The sequence below is a fragment of the Nothoprocta perdicaria genome, unplaced genomic scaffold, assembly GCF_003342845.1.
Source record: "Nothoprocta perdicaria isolate Ctin4 unplaced genomic scaffold, notPer1 scaffold_52, whole genome shotgun sequence".
Taxonomy (NCBI): Eukaryota; Metazoa; Chordata; class Aves; order Tinamiformes; family Tinamidae; genus Nothoprocta; species Nothoprocta perdicaria.
Window position 1 is genome coordinate 4,206,720 of NW_020455777.1, and position 21,538 is coordinate 4,228,257.

The following is a 21,538-nucleotide window of genomic DNA, read 5'->3' on the forward strand; positions in this document are numbered from 1 at the left end:
TGATTACCCGATCGCTCCGGAGAAGATCTCCAGAGAGGGAGACTCCACAACCTCTCTGGACAGCCAGTCTTTAGATAAGGCTCTTTATATAAGGCCTTCAGATGCTCAGATGAGCTTCCAGAGGCTATGAAGATTTTTCAGTCATTACTCCATCAGAAGAATGCAAGCAAGTAATAGTGGGAACTGAAACCCATATTGATATGTACATATTGATGTAAGACAATTTGAATATGGAGACTCAGTATGCAGTCATGGTTTAGATGCCTGGATGACAGAAAAGAAAAAAGTATACTGCAAAAATTATAATGTGTTCTATATTCTAGTGGTTCATCCAGCACATAATGATTTTCTGAAAACACACAAGAATTGAATAAAAGTATCTTACCTGCATACTTTTAAATTCATTATCATAGCCATGATTGCCTCCATTACAAGCTGTGTATCTGTTGTCTCTAAGAAGAAAACATCATATGTGGTAAATAAAAGTGACACAATTATAATCAGTTAGTAATTGTCATCCTGAATCACTGGACTCTGAATCATGTCTTAAGAACAGAGTGAAAATTATACTACTTTCATTCAGTGTTGATTTTTATGAAGATCTCCCTCTCTTTCCCTTAAGCAACAGCAATTGTTATGGGCAGAAATAAAACATATCCTAGGTAACTACTGAGTGCGCAGTGAATCGATGTTTTGGAAATTAATTAAGAAATGGCTGTTTTTAACCAGGGCCCATCAGAAAGTTTCAAATCAGTGCAATCTGATGAAGAAGAGCTGTATTTTCAGTTATATTCTGTAATATTTGCATTTTAATATAAAACATACAATGAGATAACAAAGCAGTTACCTCATTTGGGAAAAAAAAAAAAAAAGATTGCAAGGGATTTCAACTTACAAGTGTGGAATTATATCACAGATAATGGAGGGTAACACTCTAAGTTTTAAGTAAAATCAAAATGAGGCATTTGTGATGGAAACGAAAAGGACAAGGAAAGGATGGAAAAGATAAGAAACCATCCCACAGATGATGTTACCTCACAGCGAGCCACTGCTGATCCACCAAAAGATGTACTTTATCAATACGAATATTGTTAGCATAATGAAAACGTTTTGGCAAGTTAGGTGTCAGGTAGGGTTTGAAGTGCTGGATGGATCTTTGGCACTATGAAATAGGAAAGAGCTCAGTCATGAGTTTGTTTTCAGCATTAARAGTAAACCCATCATAAACCCACCATTCAATACCAACACAAACATCTTGGTGACAAAAATGCAAGCACAAAACACATTATTCACCAGTAGTTGCTCCTATAACTTGTTGATCTCATTTTTGGCCCAAGAAGCAATGGAAGGAAAAGTGGCTTTTTAGAACTGTTTGAAAATCTACTGCTATAATACACATAACAAGTGTACCAATAATGTGATAAAATATTGCTCAGGCTGGAAGACATTTACTAGTAAAATTAATGTCACTGGCTTCTGATATATCAGYTTACACTCTACAAGAGAAAGTTCCCTGGAAGTTTGAGGTTTTCTGCAATCTTCTATTACTTTACCAGCCAATAAATAAAACAAAATATATCTGTTTCTATACTTATCAAGAGTCCTTTGGAAATCTCTTTTAAGTTATAGGCAGCTAAATCTCTTGGAAGCAGCAAATGTTCAGTCTGTGGAGTGCCTTCTTACAAATGTATAAGCATARGAGGTCACCAGATATCTTGATTTCATTTCACAAACGACTCTCATGACTCTGATAGTTTCTTTTTTTTCCAGTTTGTCAGCAGTTCCTTAAAAAACAGCTAAGAGTTGAAAAGCACCATAGAAAAAAAATGATAACACAACTATAAAACTTGAAGATCTCTCAAGAGTTTTTTCTGGAAGATGCTGCATAAAGAATCTAGAAAGTTTGGATTTCTCTATCATAGGCAGTACTAGCTTACTGACATCTGATAAAATGACCACAAGAATGAAAAATGGTGCAGTTATTGGTAAGCGTAGGAAGGGTAGCAAAGCAGAAGTATRAAGTGTGGGAGCATCAGATATGATTTAGGAGACTTGAGGACTATTCTCATTTGCTCCCAGGAAGTTATTCCTCAGCAGTCTGCCAGTCACGTCCTTCTTCTTGAAGCCACATTCCCTCTTATAGKTCAGGAGGGACTGAGGTTACACCAAGCTTGGCTTACTAAGGACCTCTGCAACAGCAAAAAGTCTGTAGTGAAGCCTGTATACACCCTTTCCATCAGTTTGATATGCCCTAAAGCTCACAGAGCCTCCTAAAAGTACCTTGCACTCCTGCATCAAGTACTGCAAAAAACACTTAAAGAGAAAAAGTATCTACCAGCAGAAGTTGGCATCAAGCAGCTGGGGAGCAGCGAGGCAGAGAAGGGGCAAGCAGCCCTRGTAGAAAACAAGATGGAGATGAACCTCACGGCAAAGGCGGCCAACGGTACATTGAGCTGCATAGACAGAGAGTGTTATCAGGTTGAGACATAAAAGAAACCCAAGAGAACCCAGGAAGAGGAAACATGGGATTCAGTRAGTTTGTTAGCCCAGGAGATGAGGTCACCTCACCAAGCACAGTCTAATGAAAGAAAAAAACAAACAAAAGAAAAGACACCATCCTGGAATATGAATGTATTTCTATTGATTCCAGCAATTAATATACAGCACACAAGCTTCTCAGCCCAAAGCGATCCTTCTAACAACGTGAAGGAGAGAAAATACACAAGCTCCAACTACTTATGAACAGAAAGGGAAAGTGCCCAGACACCAAGCTGTTCCTATACAGTCATATCTCTTCTTTATTTGCCATTGCAGTTTTACTGGGACTGAAGAGACACAAAATGTGCTATTTCTCTCACACTAATATTTCAGTGCATACAATGGGGTAGAAAGCTGAACACTGACAAATCTCTTTCCCCTATTCCCATCAATTGGAATTATCCTTAACTTGTGTCTAYTTAGGATTATAAAATGGTGGTGAATAAATGATATGTTCTTAAGTATTAAGAATCAAGAACAATTTAAACAGGAACATGCACTGCTTCTTAGATTTTACACAGGAAAAAGCTACATGTGGTATTGCACAACAAAGTTTTTCAACAGATTACGGGAAGACCTCTAGTGGTGATTTATTAGAAGCATACTCATCTAAGACAGACTAGAAATTAAATCCAAGTTGTGAATATTCATTCTAAAAATAATAGAACATCTGTCTACTGCTTGGACAAGGACTAGTCAGAATGGAAAATGAACTGGCAGGAAATGAAAGAAGGGAAAACTGTGACAAAATGTGGATACAAATTTTACTTTTAACATACTGTAAACTATAAATGTAAAGAAACACAGCTTAGCTTCCTATAAGTGTGCTAGTTTGACCTTCATGTTCCTCCCACATATATTAAGATAGATTTTAAATACCATAAAGGTAGTGAATTATCTATCTTTAAAAGCATAAAGAAAAATATGGACTAGGCATGCCTCTTACCACTTTTCAGTACAAAAAATAAAAAGTAGGCTTGGTCTCCTATGGCTTTGCCCCTACCACAGAGCTCAGCTGTGACAGTGAGCACCACAAGGCACAGTGGTGTATGCTGGAGACCCAACCATGCTTGGCCCTACTCTGAAATGGTTCATTCACACTGGATAGTGCTGTCAGAAGCAGAACTATCAGTACAGAAGAAGCAGAGGAGGTGGAATAACACCTAGAAGTATTGCCTGAAGTGCCCAAGCCCTGTTCCCAAGCCCCATCTAATACAAGATCATGAAAATATCCATACTGCATCATGCCAAAGGTCCATCTTGCCCATCACTCTTCTTCCAACAGCAGCCAGGATCAGGTACTTAGGGAAAGTCCGAGAGAACAACCCTAGTACAGAATGGGCCCCTTTTTTGTACCAACTCAGGTTCCTGAAGGCTTCAGGGATCCCYCAAGTCAGAGGTTTCAGGTAGATCTTATTCATGGCCCTTATAGACCTGTCCTTCACTAATTTGTCTAATACCCTTCGTTCCTATTTATCCTTCCAGCCTCTACAACACCCTGTGGCAATGTGCTTGACAAGGTGACTCTGCTGTGTGGAAAATTGCTTTAGCCTGGGCAGGGCTTGTGGTCCAGAGCTCACAGGATCTCTGCTACTTAAATATCTCTGGGCCACATGCTCTTGTGTAAGGAAGATAGGTCCTATCAATACACCACCAAAACTGTTACCATAGTTTCAGTTTTTCATAAAAAGTTCTTGATCTTGGKCTTTTTTGGGGGGAGAGAATCTTTTGACAGTCTTTCTGATCTTATCGGTTAATTTTTTGATCATATGACTATTAAGAGAAACTAAGAAGAAAAAATATTAAAATATTTACTCACTGTAAGGTTTTTAACAATTCCTTCTGAATCAACTGTTAAAAAAAGAAAAAGAAAAATAAACACACGTTCAAACGATTGAAGGTCCAAAGATTCATGAGAGAAATTTCAACATGTTTCCTTTTGTAGAACTGAGTATTTCTTTTAACAGGCTGTGAAGATTATGGTCACCATGCAGCAAACTAATGTTTTCCATGGTAATTGCTTGCTAAGTGTCATACCCAGGAGAAGTAGCTGGTAGCTTACAACATCTTTAGCTTGGTGCACATAAAGACAGATTGCGGAAAACTGCCATGGTGATGACTGCCTAAAGATGATAAATCATCAAAATGAAATTTTCTTCTCCCACATAACTTCTCTTTGAAATATACATATTTTTTACACTGAAACAGATGTGATCTGCTTGTCATATATTGCACTTACAGCAGCCGTCACAGGGAAAATCCAGCCTGTGTTCTTGTTTTTACCTTCCACATGCTGGAAGAATAACTTTAACCTTTTGGCTTTAGCTTTCTAAAAAATAAATCTGGGCAATTTAAAGAAGGAAAATTCCTTCAGAGAGAGTAAGATTGTCAGARGAAATGAATCAACAATTATTCTATGATTAAAACACATGCCAAACATCATTAGTCTCTCCTCTGGAACTGCTCAGAATATCCTGTTACTCTGTTCCTGTCTGACTTAGACTTCCTAAAGCAAAGAAAATCTGTTTTATATTGTATAAAAGTTGTGCTTGCAAATAGATGTACAATTAGATCCTACTTGTGATTCTCAAAAAACTATATCTTTCAGATAATCTTCATTAATTCTACAAATCCCCTGAAAAGATCGCTTCCACAGTTTTACCTCAACTCATTCTGATATAGAAATCTGATACAGAAACGTGTTTGGGGTTTTTTTTGCGTGTATGTATATGTGGGGGAGATTTTGCTTTTGGTTTTGATTTTGATTTTTTGAGGTTGGTAGAATTATTTCTATTCTAACTCAGAGTCAGTTCACCTGCTTTTAATTTTATATTCTCTTATGACACAAGCTAGAGGGCTCAACYGAGACTTGGATCCCACTGTGCTGGGGTTCAGATTCTACAGTTATACACACACAGTTAGAAAGAGACATTGCTGCAAAAAAGACTGACCATCTCTCCCAGTGTTGCGCAAGAAATCTGTGAAGAGCAGTGTACCTACCAAAAATCTGAAGACCTGACTCCAAACTACAAAACTATCTGTATTTCATGTTTCTTCCTCTCAAATCAATGCAAATCCATGTCCGCAACCAGCTTTTCCCTCTTTCAGATTAATCTAAAACAGTCATTCTTGACCAAAAAAAAAAAGGCTTCCATGAGTGTTCTAGCCTAGTGAGGTGACAAAGRGAGCTGTTCACTCGCCTGATTAGTACTGATCACCCTCTTCCTCTATTTATTTACTTTCTGCTACTAGTTCTTTGTGCAGTCTCAGGACTGGCCCCACACTTACAGGTGAAATAGTCCTTTGGAACGCTGTAGGCACGGATGCGGGCTGCGGGCCCAGCATATATGTAGAAACTAGTCTGCTTCAGGTAGTCAGCTATGTATTCTAATTGGGTGCAGTAGGTATTCTCCATCCCTAAGCAAAATACAAAAGAGATATTTTATAACATACAATAGCAAAGAAGACAACGTGAATTATAAAATGGATTAAAAACAATAAGCGCACATGCAACACAAGGAAGAAAACGACTCAATGAAACTTGTATTGAAAAACTGAACTATGTACATTACCATGATCAGCTAAAAGAATGAGATTTACACAGTGGTGCAGATTTCTCTGTTTAAGTCCCTCCATTAGCATTCCCAGAGCTTGATCCGCTAGCTGCAAGGCTTTGATTACCTGTGAGATAAACAAGATCTAACTTAAAACACAAACACCAACTGAGCTTTCAAGTTCCTAATATTGCTGCTGCTTTCTTTTCCCTGCTGCAGTGCAATTCACCATCACCACAACATTACACATATGCATAATCCCACGACTTTACAACAGTGTATGCCACACTAACTTAAAAAAAGAATCACACTATTTTTTTCTATTGCTTCAGAAAATTTGATCTTTAAAATATATTCTATTAAAAAGGAGAGTAGCACATTCAAATCAAATGTAGGAACATATCTATTTCTGGTGACATTTAGTTTAAGAAAAAACACCACAATTACTCACACCACCACTAACTGGTCCAAACGAGTGCCCAGAGGAATCTGGTTCTTCAATATACAAAGTGTAAAAATCAGGCCTAGTGTTAAAAATAAGAAAGGAATATTATGACAACTTGAAGAAAAAAAGGTAAACAGTTTCACTAAAAAAGAAAAACCAAATGCAATATGAACAGAACTATAAATATTCTCTTCAAAACTTAATAAAAATCATCAGCAAATATAATCATCCAGTCTTGCTCAGTTTTGTATTCAACACAGCTGAGCTTTGTATTCATCCTTATCACCAAAGGACCTCAGTAAGGATCTAGAAGGCATCCCTCACTGCAAATATACAACGGACTTGCTAACAAACCATTACACAAAAGATTTCACTTATTTGTTTGTCACAAAGAACAGCCCKGCAATCTCTCGTGCCATTTAAATATCAAAAAAATACTTCTTCAGATAYCATTATTTTGTTTAAACAGTTGCAAAAGACAGGGATGAATTGGCCAATTAACTGACAAATTATGTTCTCAGCTCACTACAAGGTTCATAAGATTCTCTTCTTTCACAGAAGACTTAAAAGTCTTCTGCTTGTCTGCCATTCTCAGGCACAAGAAAATGAAGTAGTTCTTCAAACCACTGCAATTAGTGCAAACATCTGCTCTTCATCCTGAACATTTTTTCAGGATGCAGAAAGCTACTGCACTTACTTTCAGATATTTAACATATCTTATGATAAATCTATCATATAGTATCTTCCATCCACACACTTAATAGTAGAAGCTGAAAGTTACACATTTCCTATAGGTCACATACCAACACAAAAAGAAGATAATTAAAGAAGTTTTACAATAGCACATGCTAAACCAACATGCAGACACTTCTTTGTATTTATTCTGAAAATGATTAGTTATAYTTGTAAAAGAGACTTCAGTTTAAAAGAGTACCATTTAAGATGATGAGAAAAACTTCCATGTTTCACAAACAGAAACTTCAGTTAGTAAGCACTAAAATCATTCTAAACTGTAATCTCACAAATCAATTGGAAATTAGTAAGCATTACCTCTCCGATTTGGGATTATCAAGCCATTTCAGTATCCCTGAAATTCTCTGTTCGTATGTAACTGAACTGAAAAAAAAAAATGTTGTCAACAGGTGTTTAGTGATCAGCCTTTCTAATTTCCCAAATCCAAATACACAGAGAGAGTGAGAGTGTCCACTCTCTAGCAATACATCGAAGGTTTGGATTCCAAGAATGTTGTACGGCAGTAAGACACCATCAATCACTTTTATTTTCACTTTTTGTTTGAATGCAACACATTTGTAGTGGCAAATTAGTCAGATATTAGTCATATCTTGATCCTGCAAACAGAAATGTTTGAGATATACTTGCAAGCTGTGAGCCTTGTAAACGTAAAGAGGAAATAAGAGAGATAAGAAGGATTTACTGATATGACTGTGAAAATTGAGAAAACAAAAGGATAAACAAAAGGATAATTATGAAGGCAATTGCTATCTTTTCACATGTGAATTTACTGGATAAAACATTGAGAACTACCAGTAGGACTATAATTCAGGAACAGTGTGTGGGTTATCATATGTGCAAGTAGTATTAGAGGGTATTCTGTAGCTTATCCAGAGTCCTCTGTTCCACCGGTTTCTTCCCCCTTCAAGTATGTGTGGGCTATGTCAGGATACAGTTTACCCAAAAACCTATTTTCAAGTATACGTATTTTTAAAGGGCTATATYTTATCTGTAAATTTAGCTGTGAAAACGTGGTTATCTTTGACAAAGCTTAAAGGTTGTTACTAATCAAGTATGGTGACTTCTGAGAGGGGAATTAGTAGTTTTTAGTTGGATAAAGTTTCAACTTCAAAACTTACTTGTTGTATAGAGTGTACAGGGTGGGATATGAGCCGTTAACAGGAACATCGGAGCCTGGCCAGAAGAAGGTGCCGGCTTTCAAGCCTTGGTACATTGCTGTCAGCCAGATCTATAGGTAAAATTACAACAAATAATTTTACAGCATTTACACCACCACAGGAYCTCAGATCACCAGAGTCAAACTACATAGCTGGATCAGAAACCTGGGCTTTAGGCTTTTCTTTCTTTTTTTTTTTTTTCACCTCCTGTGCATCTGCTAAACAATTGTATGCAATTCTATATGTTTGTTTTTAAATTATGCCTTTTGAAGAAAGATTAGCAGTATTGAACACAGGATGTTGCTACTCCTTGGATATTCTCAGCACAAAAAAAAAGAGAGCATATTTCTCTCCATCCTAAAGGGTACAGCTATGGCCCTATTATAAGTCTGTCTGAATCAAATGAAACAATAGCAATAAAAAAACAAGTAGTACACTATACATTTATACTATAATAGCATTTCATATTTTTGTGTCATATTTATAGCTTGATATTTCCAGTAATTGTGTAATATTAATTGTAAACCTAGGTAAAACTCAGTGGTTTTTTGCCATATTTTATACATGTTCACTTTGCTGTAAATAAAGTTCTTTGTTATTCTTTTCCTTGCTTTTTTATTCATGGACTTTGCAAGTACTACTTCAGACACAGGCAGTCTTGACCTTGTGTGTTTTTATTAAATGGACATATTTTGGAAGTAGATTTTCAGATTTGATTTTGTATGTTGTGGGTAAAAAAGAAAAGTAGTAAAACACCATCAAAAATTTATTGTGGTTTCCCTTGGTAAGATTTCTATTTTAACAGCCACAATATTTTATGGCTTTTTCCTGTGKTTTTTTTTTTCCAATCGCAATGTTAACATTTAAAGACTTCTCTTGCTTACATAAAAAGCAAATGGTTTCTTATGCAGCCTATAATACAAAGCAAAATGGATATTTAGCACATATTGCAGAACATATCACACAGCTTGGCATTCTGCCTCTTTTTTTGGTTATTTATTTTATGACATCTAAGCTACTCTAGACCTAAAGGAACACTGTAAAGTGAAAGACACCTACTGGCTGCCCCTTCCACCAGTAAGGTTGGAATTTTTCAGTCCCTGAAAGTGAGAAACTCTTGTTGAAGTTTACATCATACATGCTGTTATCAATAATACCATGAGATTCTGGATACAGTCCCTGAAAAGAGAAAACAAACAAAAAAAGAAGTATGATTTGTAAAATGAAAAGAAAGCTAAACTATGCTGCCATGCACACTGTTGCCATGACTTTTAGAGCTGGTAGCTTTCCTAACTCATGCAGATCATCACATTGCTGTCAGCAAAACTCAGCGTGCCTGTCGGCTTCCCATTAGCTTCCTTATTTTCTCCTCAGTTGAATTAAAAATGGATGTGTTATATTTAAATATCATAGATGCCATCTGGCTGTATTAGCAGCGAAACCCATCATAATCCTGGTGGCCTCTTGTGTGCCCTTAACCACTCTCTCACACCCAGTTAGAGACTAAGGCCAGAAATAACCTGTTGACAGGTCAGAATCAGAGAGTACACAYGTAAACACATAAGCCCCTTGCCCCTTTCCCTCTAGGCTGGCTACTGAATGTACTGCCTCAGCATCTCTCTCTCTCCTTCACCTTCATAATTTGGGTTCCCATGTCCCACAAAATGTTCAGATTGACAATTGCTCGGCACAACAACATCCTTTCTGCATTGCGTAGCTAATGGCAAGCGAAAACAGTAAATTCACACTTACGGTGACAATGGTATAGTGGTTTGGAAAGGTTTTTGTGGGGTAAACAGCTCTCATGTATTTGGAATGTGTGCCACATGTTTCTGCAAAAGATTAAGGAATTAATATAGATTTTCTTACCTTCATTCAAATCAGGTGCCTAAACTTAAGTGCTTAGGACCCTTTGAAATATCCTTAATGATCCTGTCTGGCCTCCACATGCTGCTGCTACATCCTGTATGCCAGCCCAAGTGGATGTTTCAGATACTTCTGGTGACCAAAAAAGTCRCAAGATATCTGTTTATGAAACCAGACTAAAGCCTCTGGGCAATCCAGGCAAGATGCTAGCTGGTGATCAGCTGCCTGAGAAAGGCTTCACTACCTACGCACAGGAGTCTAAGACCATTTGATACACCTTCAGACATTCAAACATCTCTAAGACGTTGGCAGTTTTGACACAAGACCATCAGAAGTCCTGTGTCCCTCTGAGAGAGCATCTGAAGGCCACTCAGGGCATGTCACAGCAATTCRATGTAAAACAGATGCCAAGGTCTGGGCAACTGAATTCATCCTCTGACATTCTCTATAGGTTTGAAATGACTTGCTCTCTAGTCTCTGCACTGTACTGTACAGATTGTACTGACCATAAATCCACTACAGGCATGCAGTTATTTAATGCGTATATACTGCCCAGACGACCCCTAAAGGTAGATGTCCAACTCTGGAGTGAATCCCACCAAAAATGTCCTACCCGTTATATCTAAACTTTGCAACACTTTTCAGCAAGCTAAAGTATTTACCATACCCATAACATTTAATTGCACTGTAGTATTCAATTTATTTATCCACAAAGCTGCCAACTTCTAAAGGAAAAACTAAGCATGTGGAGAAATACTTCCTGATTAACTGTAGTTGTCTGATTCTATTTGATTTACACTCAAATACAATTTATTATTTGATGTATATTGCTTCAGTCAAAGAAAACAAAGAAATTGATTTTGACTGGATAACCTCAATTAAACTATTGAAACTCTGTAATTATTCAACAAAATCATTGCAGCACAGTACAGAAAAAAAAAGGTTATACAAGTGTGTAAGGGCTTGTGTAAGGGAAGGGCTGAATAATGCACAAATGCACAAAAACAAAATCATCAGAATTAGCTTATACATTTGTCTTGAGTGGTAAAAGAGTTCCAACCACAGAAAATATCTTCTGTAACAATTAGCTTGATTGGCTGCACTGAAAATATTAGGACTTTTTTTGGACAATTAGTTTATGGAGTTAGTAGAGAAGAAATATGAATCTTGAGAGCAGAGCTCTAAAATACTCAGGAATTTTAATGAGCAGTCTGCACTAATGGGTCTAATTTTTTCAAGCTCACTACAGCAGCAGCCTAAAGTAACTCTTTAACTTACTCCTTTTCCTGATATTCTGAAGTAGTAGGAAGCAGTTAATTACAATTACATCATCATATTAAATTATGAAATATATAAAACTACATAGTGTTTGTCTAGTGTATTAATATTCACTGCTATACTTTTAAATATTCAGTCCCCCTTTCATAGGCTAAAATATCTATCTTGAAAAAGTGCACATYTGAGTGACGTTTCCCAGTAATCTAATGTATTTTCCATTACTACTATAATTTTATAATGGTCTCATTCTCAATTAAAGGTTTTAATGGAGAACAGAAAATGCATTAATCTGGATTTTTTTTTTTTCATCCTTAAACTGTATTTGAATATATATTTTACAGTATTTATTAAAAGGCTGAAGACTAGTTTTAGCGACCGTATTATGAAAATCACTGTTACTGAACATTCAACTACAAGATCTAATTCTAAAATATGCATGATATATGGGGGATAGGGAGAAAGGGAGACTTGAAAATGACTTTTCTTACTGTTGAGGAAGTGAAGTGTATTACATAGAAGGAAAAAAAAAAAGCACTGGGCAGTTTTTTAAGAAAAGTAATCAAAGAAGTCTTGGTAACTTACGGAGTTTCTCAATATTCGGCAGTAAAGAACTCCAAGTTTGCAAATACTCTGCTCTAAAACCATCCATTGAAAACACAATAAGTGGTGGCAGATCAAACCTGCAAGGAAACATCAGTTTATTATCAAAAAGGAGTTTGGAGAGTCAGTGACTTTGGGGGAAAACCYGAACAACATTAAGAATTCTCCTTTTAAAAACAGGATCCACAATTTCCATAAGTGAAATAAACAGTTCAATTTTCAAAGAAAATACACAAACCTCCTGAGAAAACTACAGCTATAAAATACAAAAATACTAGTATTTAAAATCCAGAAAAAGAAATTGTGCTTTGCTTATCCTTTAATTACAAACATTCAAATTTAAATACAAACTAGCGTCTAAATTCAAGCCCAGCAGATGTACTTCTGTGAATAGTCAATGTACCTCTGTACAGACTAATGAGCTGAATACCATCTCTTTAGGTGCAGYTGTCAAGGACTTTCCAAATAAATAATCACCCAGCTAAGAGTTATATTCCTCAATACTGAGGAATGAAGTCTCTTTGCAATGCCAGGTTTGTCCTAACACATTATAAATATTACGTAAATAGTAAGTAAAAATATATATTTGTAATTTACAGGAAGGGTTTGCTCCATAAGCTTAAAAAACTTCAGARCAACAATTGTCTAAATGCAGTTACTAAAAACTGATGCCACATGATGTTTTGGAGTAGCGCTGGGGAGATTTGGAGTGATTACTATAGAAAAATATATGTTCACATCAAAAATCACTATCCCAGTTGGTTTTTCATGAACAGTGATCTTCCAAAAACCCTGAAGAAGCACACCAGCATCCAGCCCTTTAAAAAGAGCTTGTATAAAAAAGATTCCTGATTTGAATCTGAACCTAATCAGGGCTTTATATAGCAATGCTGTTTCAGAGAATGGGCACTCCCCCACCAGCTGTGAAGCCTTATACTATCAACCTGTGTTAACTCAGCAAGTTRTCTGTTAACCTAAGTTAACTTAAGTCTATTTTTATATGTGTGTTGGCAACTGCATGAAAAAAAATCTGTGAACTTTAGAAACAGACTGTTATTAAAGGTACCTTTGCTGTAAATGAGGTAAGTTGGCAGTAAATTAGATAACATCACATAAATTAGTTAACATCACAGATAACATAGCTGCACTAGAAAGGAACAATTACACTTTGAGAACAACTTTTAAGCAGTATTTCTGCCTAGTCACTATCTGCAATTTCACAATACTGCACAGACAGCAAAATAGCTACAAACACCAYGCCAGAATTTCAGTGTTACGGGTTTTGCAGCTCTCTGGCTGCTTTCATGGCTTCTTGTGTCTCCAGTCTTTTAGAAGCTCTTTTTAACTAATCTTTCTTCCAACATGCAACTTCAGATTAAAAAGAAACCCATTACTTAGACAAAGAATTGCAATCATAAATTCAAAGAGTTAATGAAGATTGCATAAGCTTTTGCCAGGTAATTGACCTAAGTTATCAGAGTTACTATGCTGACAATATAAAAAAGAACTATAAACAGTTTATGGCACTTAAATGTTGRATTAACTCTAAAGATTTTTCCAGCTCTTTGCAAACTGACTTTCAGTCTGGATTTGGACTCCATTATTCTCTTCTAAACCTGAATGTACAACAGCAGAAGTTTTACAAAGAAAAGTTTATGGTAGTTGTAATCTGCATGAATAGAATATTTCCCAGGGCAGAAAGCTAATTCTTAGTTCATATAAAATCTCCCGGAGAACAGCTCACCAGAGTTTTTCTATCACTTTTTTTTTTTTTTTTTTTTTTTTTTTCCCGCTATTAAAAAGACAGAATTCTTTTATCCTACCCATCTGGACACTGAGGAGTTTCAAGTGATGCACATGGTTCTTCCACCCAAAGTGTTTCACCTGAAAAAGACAAAAGAAAATACCGAGTCACAATTAAAAACAACGTAAGGAACAAAAGTTTCTTGACTGCACTTTTTAGAGCTCTTCTTGATACTCATCAACTTTAATATAAAATGATAGAAAAGTAGGGCTAAAAATAACTGAGAAATTATTTAGTGCAACCTATTAGCCTATAAAATATTGAAAGGACTAATACTTTCAAAAATGAAAATGAAACATACATTATGCAAACAATCAGAATATAAAACAGAGGAAAAGATGACTATGAAATTTTAGTATAGGTTTGATCTAGCTTTAAATGAAATACATTTAAACTGTGTCCTGTCTACAATGTATTACTGCCTTTTTTTTCTTYTGGTATTGTATATTTGGAGATGATTGGCAGGTCTATCTTTAAGCTTTTCTTTCATTTTTCCTTGTTCAATACAGTTTTCATTTTTTACTGGAGCATTTTTAGTAATGAAGACTTAAATGAAGCAATTGTTTAAACCAATACTAATGTTATTATCTCTTTTTATTTAGCCTGTGCCTTTTCTCAAGAAGGAAGCAGTAGTGATAAAGCCAGAGGTTCTGYAAGAGCAGAAAAGAACTACTACTGTCAGCAAAAGAAAAAAAAATCTTTGGGGCAAGAGGTAGAAGTCTATGGTTTCAGAGATCAAGTCTTATCATTCTCAGGAAGTGCCCAATGTGTACCAAATGACGTTTCCTTCAGCTCACAGTTTCATCTCTTTAGACTAGATGTTTAACATAAATAAACTTCAGATTTAACAGTGAAACAAATCTAGATATGGGTTTATAATAGAATGGATCAGAAGGTTTAAATTAGGGAAGATGATGATAATATGTACTTGAGACTGAGCGGCATTTGTAGTAGAAACCATAATTCCACCTTCTTTGAAAAAAAAAAAAATACTGCTGCAATACTAAAATCCATGTGTCTCTCTTATGAATGTCACACTTATGAATGACACTCTTATGAATGTCACAAATCCCAGAAAATTTGCCATCAAAAAAAATGGAAAGCTTCCCTCAAAACTTATTAATTTCCTAAAACTTCATTATACAGATAAGAATATAAACATAAGAAACAAATGCAGCTACCTTCATCTTTGTCATATTTTCCCAGATATTCCTTTCAAATGATACGTATATTAATCTTTACTAATTTAAATATCCACTTAATATCACATCAAATTTTCATTTACCTTTGCAAACACTTTTGTAGTCTACGCAACAATCTTTTTTTTGCAGACAGTCATCAGAACAAGAACAATAACTTCCAGCTAACCGTGTCTCACCACACCGGAAATTAGTGCATCTCCAAGAGCGTGCTGAAAAAATATCAGAATTAAAAAGATTATAGTTCAGTTGACAGAAGCCTAAGCTAATGCCTTTAAGCTGAAATGCTCCAAATAGATAAAGAAAAAAAAAATGAATGTTCCTGTTAAACTATTATTTTCATGTTCTACTTGAGTGGCCTTAGAAGTTTTATCTGAAAGGAAAACCCAAGATTTCTTTCAACACATAAAGCCTGCTTTTGCTTCCATTGAATGGTAACACAGAATCATGGTATAGTTTTATTTAGGAAGACATTCTCAAGCTCATCTGGCTCAATGCCTCCACCATTCCAGAAGATGTGAAGAAAACCAGTACATATTCCTTTAGCAGAAGAGAGAAGGGAGCAAAGAGATCTTTTTTCCTGCTCTTATGTACTATGTCAAGCAGACAAGGACTGAAGCAGGGAGGGAGTACGATGTCAAACAACCCAATGACTGAAGCAGAGAGGAAGCAATATGGATGAAGAAAACTCTGAGGAGCTGTCAAGAAAGTGCAGACACTAACTGGAAAGGAATCTGGACATGATGCAGAAATAGACATATTTCCTGGAAGAACATTGTAACCTTCTGATGCCAATAATCTCAATCTGGGAATCATCACGTACTACATTCACATGCATTGTGAATACACTTTATGGGAACACTCATTAGTTTCTGAAAATACAAGAAGTGGTAGCACACAGGCATAATTCCACCCGCTGGCTGAAGGAAAACCTGTCTTGCATTTACATTGATCTGTAATTTTATCTTGACCAGCAAATGTGCCCTGCAAATGCTCTGTTTTTCTGTGAAGGAGGTTGCTTTGCTGTGTTGTCATGTGCTCTGCTGTGCTGTATTGTGCTCTAGCGTGATGTGTGAAACCCACAAAATTACTTGAATGGGCACTTTTTCCTAAAAAGCCTACACCTCCACAACCAGAGGTATATGGCAATACCATTTGAGAAAGTCACGCAAGATCTCCTGTGCTGTAAACTCACTATGGTCTAACCTTAAGCCTTCTAGCAATCTGAAAGCAGCACCAACACCATCGTTCTCTTCACTCCCAAAGTTGTTATATGACGCAAGAAGACTTTTTCTTTTTTTTCTTTTTTATTTTTTTTTTCTCTTTTTTTTTTTTTTTTTTTGTGATGACCTTAAGACTATGCAGAAAATATCTACACCAATCTTCCTGCCAGGGCACGTACTTGGTTCCACGCAGGTGTCTTCATAATCCCAGCAGCAGTCTTGGCGTTCCTTACACCCACTGTCACACTGGCAGCCCGACAGCTCTTTCTTAAATGGCTCATTACATTTGTGTCTGCAGCTGACTGTAAAAAGAAAGCAGGAAGAAAAGTTTTGGCACTCAAGAGTAAAGATAATCCTWGGCTGACCAGGTCAAAATAACAAACACGGGCACAGGCTACAGAGAGAAATGTAGTTATTAATTTCCTAACTTAATATCCTCAGTCACTTTTCATTTAAGTTACTAACACACAAGTCAGGTAAAGCAGAATGAAAGGTGCAGAAAGTTCTTTGAAGGTCTTTGGTTTTGTTTCCACTCTAACAGCCAAGAGCCTCCGAGGAGACTGTGTCTTCTGCAGAATTTCTCCTGAGGACCCACAACACAGGGAGGCAATCCTTGGGTGTCCYATTCTGCTAGTCTGGGAGGGGAAACCCAGAGCTTCCCTTGCTCATTTTTGGGTCCAGGATGCTAAAAAGAATGTCTCCCATCGCAGACACTTCCCCTAATGTATCTCTCCCACTTAATTTCCTCTATGTTTTCTTTTCAAAATCTACAGGCTTAGAAGTTTGGAATCAAAGAAAGAAAAAGGACCAAATGAAGTAGAAATCAATGGAAGCTGATGTAACTACTCAGTTTTGGTGATGTTATCCTACTGTAGCTGAAAAAAAAAATGATTTGTATTTTTGCAAAGCAAGTATTACCTAAAAAAAGAGTCATTAATACCCACTCTATATAGCTCATGCTGAGATAAAATGTTTTTCCAACCAACCAACTTGCCTAGCAATTTACAATCCTTACCTACRATTTATTGACAATATTTTTCAATATCGTGTATGAATATAAACTACAATTGCAAATTTACAGTACTTACAAAATGTGCAAGGAATTTAGTATTTTGTAAGCTTTATCTGGAATAATCGGTGCAAATATAGGAGCTATCAGGAAATATACTATGCCTATCTAATTTTGCTGAACAGAATCAAGTGTAGCATCACAGTGCTCTCAAGTGCAGTCTCTAATCGTGCTCTTCATAAATATGCAAAAACATTGGCTCCCCTCCATCCTTGAYAGAACCCTTCTTGCAATATTTTGAGCCCCCAGGAGGCTTCCCAAAACCTTACCTCCCTTTGCTCTTGACAGCTGATCTGCTCTTGACAGTCCCCTATCAGCTGTGGCAACACAGACAGCAGGCACCAGAACCTGTTGCTTRTGGTCAAGGCTTCCCCTCCCACTCCATGGTGCAATACTGCATAGTGCTACTTGACCTTTCACAGGTACATCTGATGAGTAAAGCAGCAAATAAAGTTGGTCTGTCCCTATTTAGGAGTGTTCTGGAACCCTGCAGAGGCACCAAAACGTTAGCACTCAGATTTGGTGCCATCTTACCCTTTCCATTCACTTGCTGTAACTGTAACCAGGTTCTTCCAGTGAAAGTCTGTGAAGACTGAAGCTGCAGATATCTGTATTTTTGCATACTTGCAACACTTGTAACACAAGGTCATCAAAAAATATACAGTTTGATAGAATGCTACGTGCTAGTCCACCATACTGGAAAACCACAGAAGGAATTAAGAACCGATTAATAGAGGAGGTAAACAAGTTCGTCGTGAGTTTGTTGGGAAGGAGAAAGTGACTCTGTTTAACTGGACTCTTCCAGTATCAGATTATTACTGTCCTCTTTCAAAAGGAAGTATTTTTACTTAATTCACCAAATGGTATTTTTGCCTGTTCTGATCCTATTTGGTTCAGACCCTTGGCATCAACACTCCATTTTGTGTTCTATTTTGTGTTAGCTGAAAAACAAACAAACAAACAAACAAACAAAAAACTAAATTCCACCAAGTAAAAGCATTGTCCATTTTTTTAAGGACCATTAATTAAGAAATTGAGGTTTTGACAGAAAACTATCAGTTTTAACATTAACTACCTGAACTGTGGCAGACACCCAAAGTGTATGTCCTGTGAAAGGCCTGATGGTAAGTTTTCTACAAAGTATATGCTTATATAGTTACAAGGTATTATATATAACAAAGTAACTCCTATCTTGAATTTTCTAATAACATTATTGTGATAAAATTTTTAAAGTTTTTGTGAAGTAGATTCAATACTTTTGGAATCAAGAAATTCAGTGTTTTAGGGTACATTTTTTCATACATAGACTGTGAGTGTAGAGATTTTATGCAATCCAACTTGAAAAACTCATGAACTTTTAGTTTTTCACAAAACTGACTAGCCATCAAAGTTAAAAAATAGTCTGTGGTGAAGGTTTTTGCTAGATCTAGCTGAAGTGAAGTTTATACTGAAAGCATCATAAACATACCTTGCTCCTGGACTCCGCGGTTAAGTCCCAGGCCCAGACCTAGTCCCAGGGATACAACCACCAAAGCAACTACCAGGACCTGTCACAGAGACAAACAAAACTTGGAGTTTGTAACTGTGATAAACTGTTACCTTTAATAGAGATTAATTAACTGGTAATTATTTCCATGAACTTCATCATCTTTAAAATATTGGAGACACTCTGACCCTAAAGATAGGACAGGCCTAAAACTAGCAATCTTGTGAACTGGTTATAAACCAACACCTAAATATTCCCCTTGTCATYTATGGCTAGCCCATGTGTTTATCAGGCAAGTGTTCACTAAGGAAAAGCTAGATGGAAGCAATTACTTATTTACCTGATGTGCAAATACTTAACCTGTTTAAACAGAAGGAACAACATATCTTTCTCAAATTCAAACCCTTAAATTTATCTTCCTTTGACTTTTAAAAAATAAACAGGCAGTGCTACAGGCCATTTCCCCAATACAGTGCCCTGAAATGCCATGGGCATGTCCTATGAGACCCATTTGGATCAAGTGAATTTCTTTATCAAATTTTCATCCACACATCATTTTCTTCTAATGATTAACTCATTGCGTTAAGGGAGGTTAAAGGAAAAGAGAAAGATATGTAGGAAATACACGGCCCAGGCATTAGAGAGTATCTCTCCATAAGAGAAACTAAAGTATGTCATGGTTTTTATGGCCTGCAGAGCATGCAACRCACCCAACAGCGAGTCTCCTTTAAGTCAGCTGCCAGCAAGGACACAATCCCAGCACAGCACGAGCAGGAGGAAACAACCCATGGAAGAACAGAGCGGAGGGGTGGCCCACAGAGAGAGAGCAGCTGATGCTCCTGCTCTGCAGTGCTGTAATGGAAACATCTATCCGGCACAGCAGGGAGAATATGGAGCTGAGGAACAGCCTCGGTATAACCAAGTGACGGCCKGCTGCTCTGCTCCTTTGGCCCTCGCCTGGGCACAACAGCTCCCCATTTTACTGCTCGCCCCATCCCAGGACACTATCCTGCTGCACTGTGGATGTTGTGAGCGCRACTTGGCACCGGGGTGGCTCCACTCCGGGAATAGGGGAGAATGGGGTAGGAAGAGAGATGGAATGCATGGGACTTGGAAGGAATTCCCAAAGAGGCAGAAAAGAGAGCGTGCAGTCGCCAGACTGCAGGTGTGGGGGCAGCAGTTTAACCCTATGCCCAGCCAGAAGGAGCTGAGACACAGGGGTCCCCCCGGCAGAGCCGCCCGCCYCCGCAGCATGTGCTCCTTGTCCTAAAGTTCACTACAGTTTATCCTCCAGTTTCCTTAAGACTCGCATGGGTAATGAAAATGAAGAAATTTTACTAGATTTAACATATAGCCCTTACGGCAGCCAAACATTCCGACTGCTGCACTGTCGGCATCCAGGCACTGAAGTAAACACTAAAAGTCACGTGTAACATCATATACAGAGGAAGCACTATGGTTCACCATAGCCCTTCAGCAAAAGCTCTCCATCCAGAGACATTCATCCTCAAGCTGAAAGGACTAGTCCTGGCACTTGGCTTAAGACAACTTACTTTAAGTCTCAATTCAGAACCACAGCTTCTTGTTCAAACAAACAAACATACAAACAAACAAACAAACAAAAAAAAAAAAAAAAAAAATCCTCCAGCCTGGCACAGGATATCAATAGTTGCACTCCAGCACTGACATTTGGATTTTTTTTTTCTGTGTAGGCAAAAGTTTGAAAACCATTGGAGTTGGAAGAAAGAATATTTCAAGTTACTAAAATTTCTCACTCTGCTAAAGTTCTAAAGTTCAGAAGCTTGAAAGTTTCCTTTCTTTCATTATTCTGTTTTTTTTTTCTCAGAGTTTCTCAAGATTTTTTTTTTTGCTTTTTCCTAAAGATTTAAAGGAAAATATGTCTTGTACTATATGAAAATGTTCTGATGACATAGCTGATAAAATGTCTTGCCCTTGTTTTTCACAACTCTGTTTTCAGAATTAAATTTTCATCTTTTCCAAAATCAGTATTTGGCATTTTCTCTAAATTCCAATTCATAGTTTCAAGACACACTATTCAACATATATAGATGTGTATGTGTATATACACATATATATTTTAAAATATTTATGATCACAAAAAAAAAAGCATGAAGATGTGCGCTATCTATACAGAAATATTTGAAAACATCATAAAAAGCTACACCGTTATTTCCAAGGCATGACTTTAAAAGGGCTGGGAAAGGCAGGAAAAAGCTGACACCAGAAGTTGGGCTGACAAAGAGCACCATTACTAGTCTTTTCCGTGCCTTGCTGCCCGAGGGCTTTTCCCCACTGCCTGAGTGTTTCTTACACATTCTGTTTTGCTGACAAATGACAAATCTCAAGACACAAAAACAAATAAACAAAAAAAAAAAAATCCGAATTGGGGCTGCTTCTAGTCTCAGAAATAACTGATCTTGGTTTGTCTGTTTTTAAACAAACGTATAAAATAAATAATTGAAGCACTCTCTTTGTCATGTGGAAGTGCTGTCAATTTATCACGCTGGAACAAAAGTGCAGTTACTTGTCAGGAAAGAAAAAAAAA

At 36.9% G+C, this 21,538-nt stretch overlaps 1 protein-coding gene across 1 annotated transcript in view; it reads right to left on the minus strand.

Moving 5' to 3' along the window:
• Nucleotides 1–21,538, minus strand: part of LOC112954928 (venom phosphodiesterase 1-like) — a 34,326-nt gene that overhangs the window by 12,172 nt on the left and 616 nt on the right. The window contains 15 exon segments of the mRNA XM_026048204.1: nt 386–452; nt 1,035–1,162; nt 4,358–4,389; nt 5,827–5,955; nt 6,111–6,219; nt 6,544–6,616; nt 7,588–7,653; nt 8,409–8,518; nt 9,507–9,626; nt 10,200–10,279; nt 12,174–12,271; nt 14,015–14,075; nt 15,281–15,406; nt 16,597–16,719; nt 18,955–19,068. Of these exon segments, the coding sequence (XP_025903989.1) occupies nt 386–452; nt 1,035–1,162; nt 4,358–4,389; nt 5,827–5,955; nt 6,111–6,219; nt 6,544–6,616; nt 7,588–7,653; nt 8,409–8,518; nt 9,507–9,626; nt 10,200–10,279; nt 12,174–12,271; nt 14,015–14,075; nt 15,281–15,406; nt 16,597–16,719; nt 18,955–19,068 (1,436 nt within the window).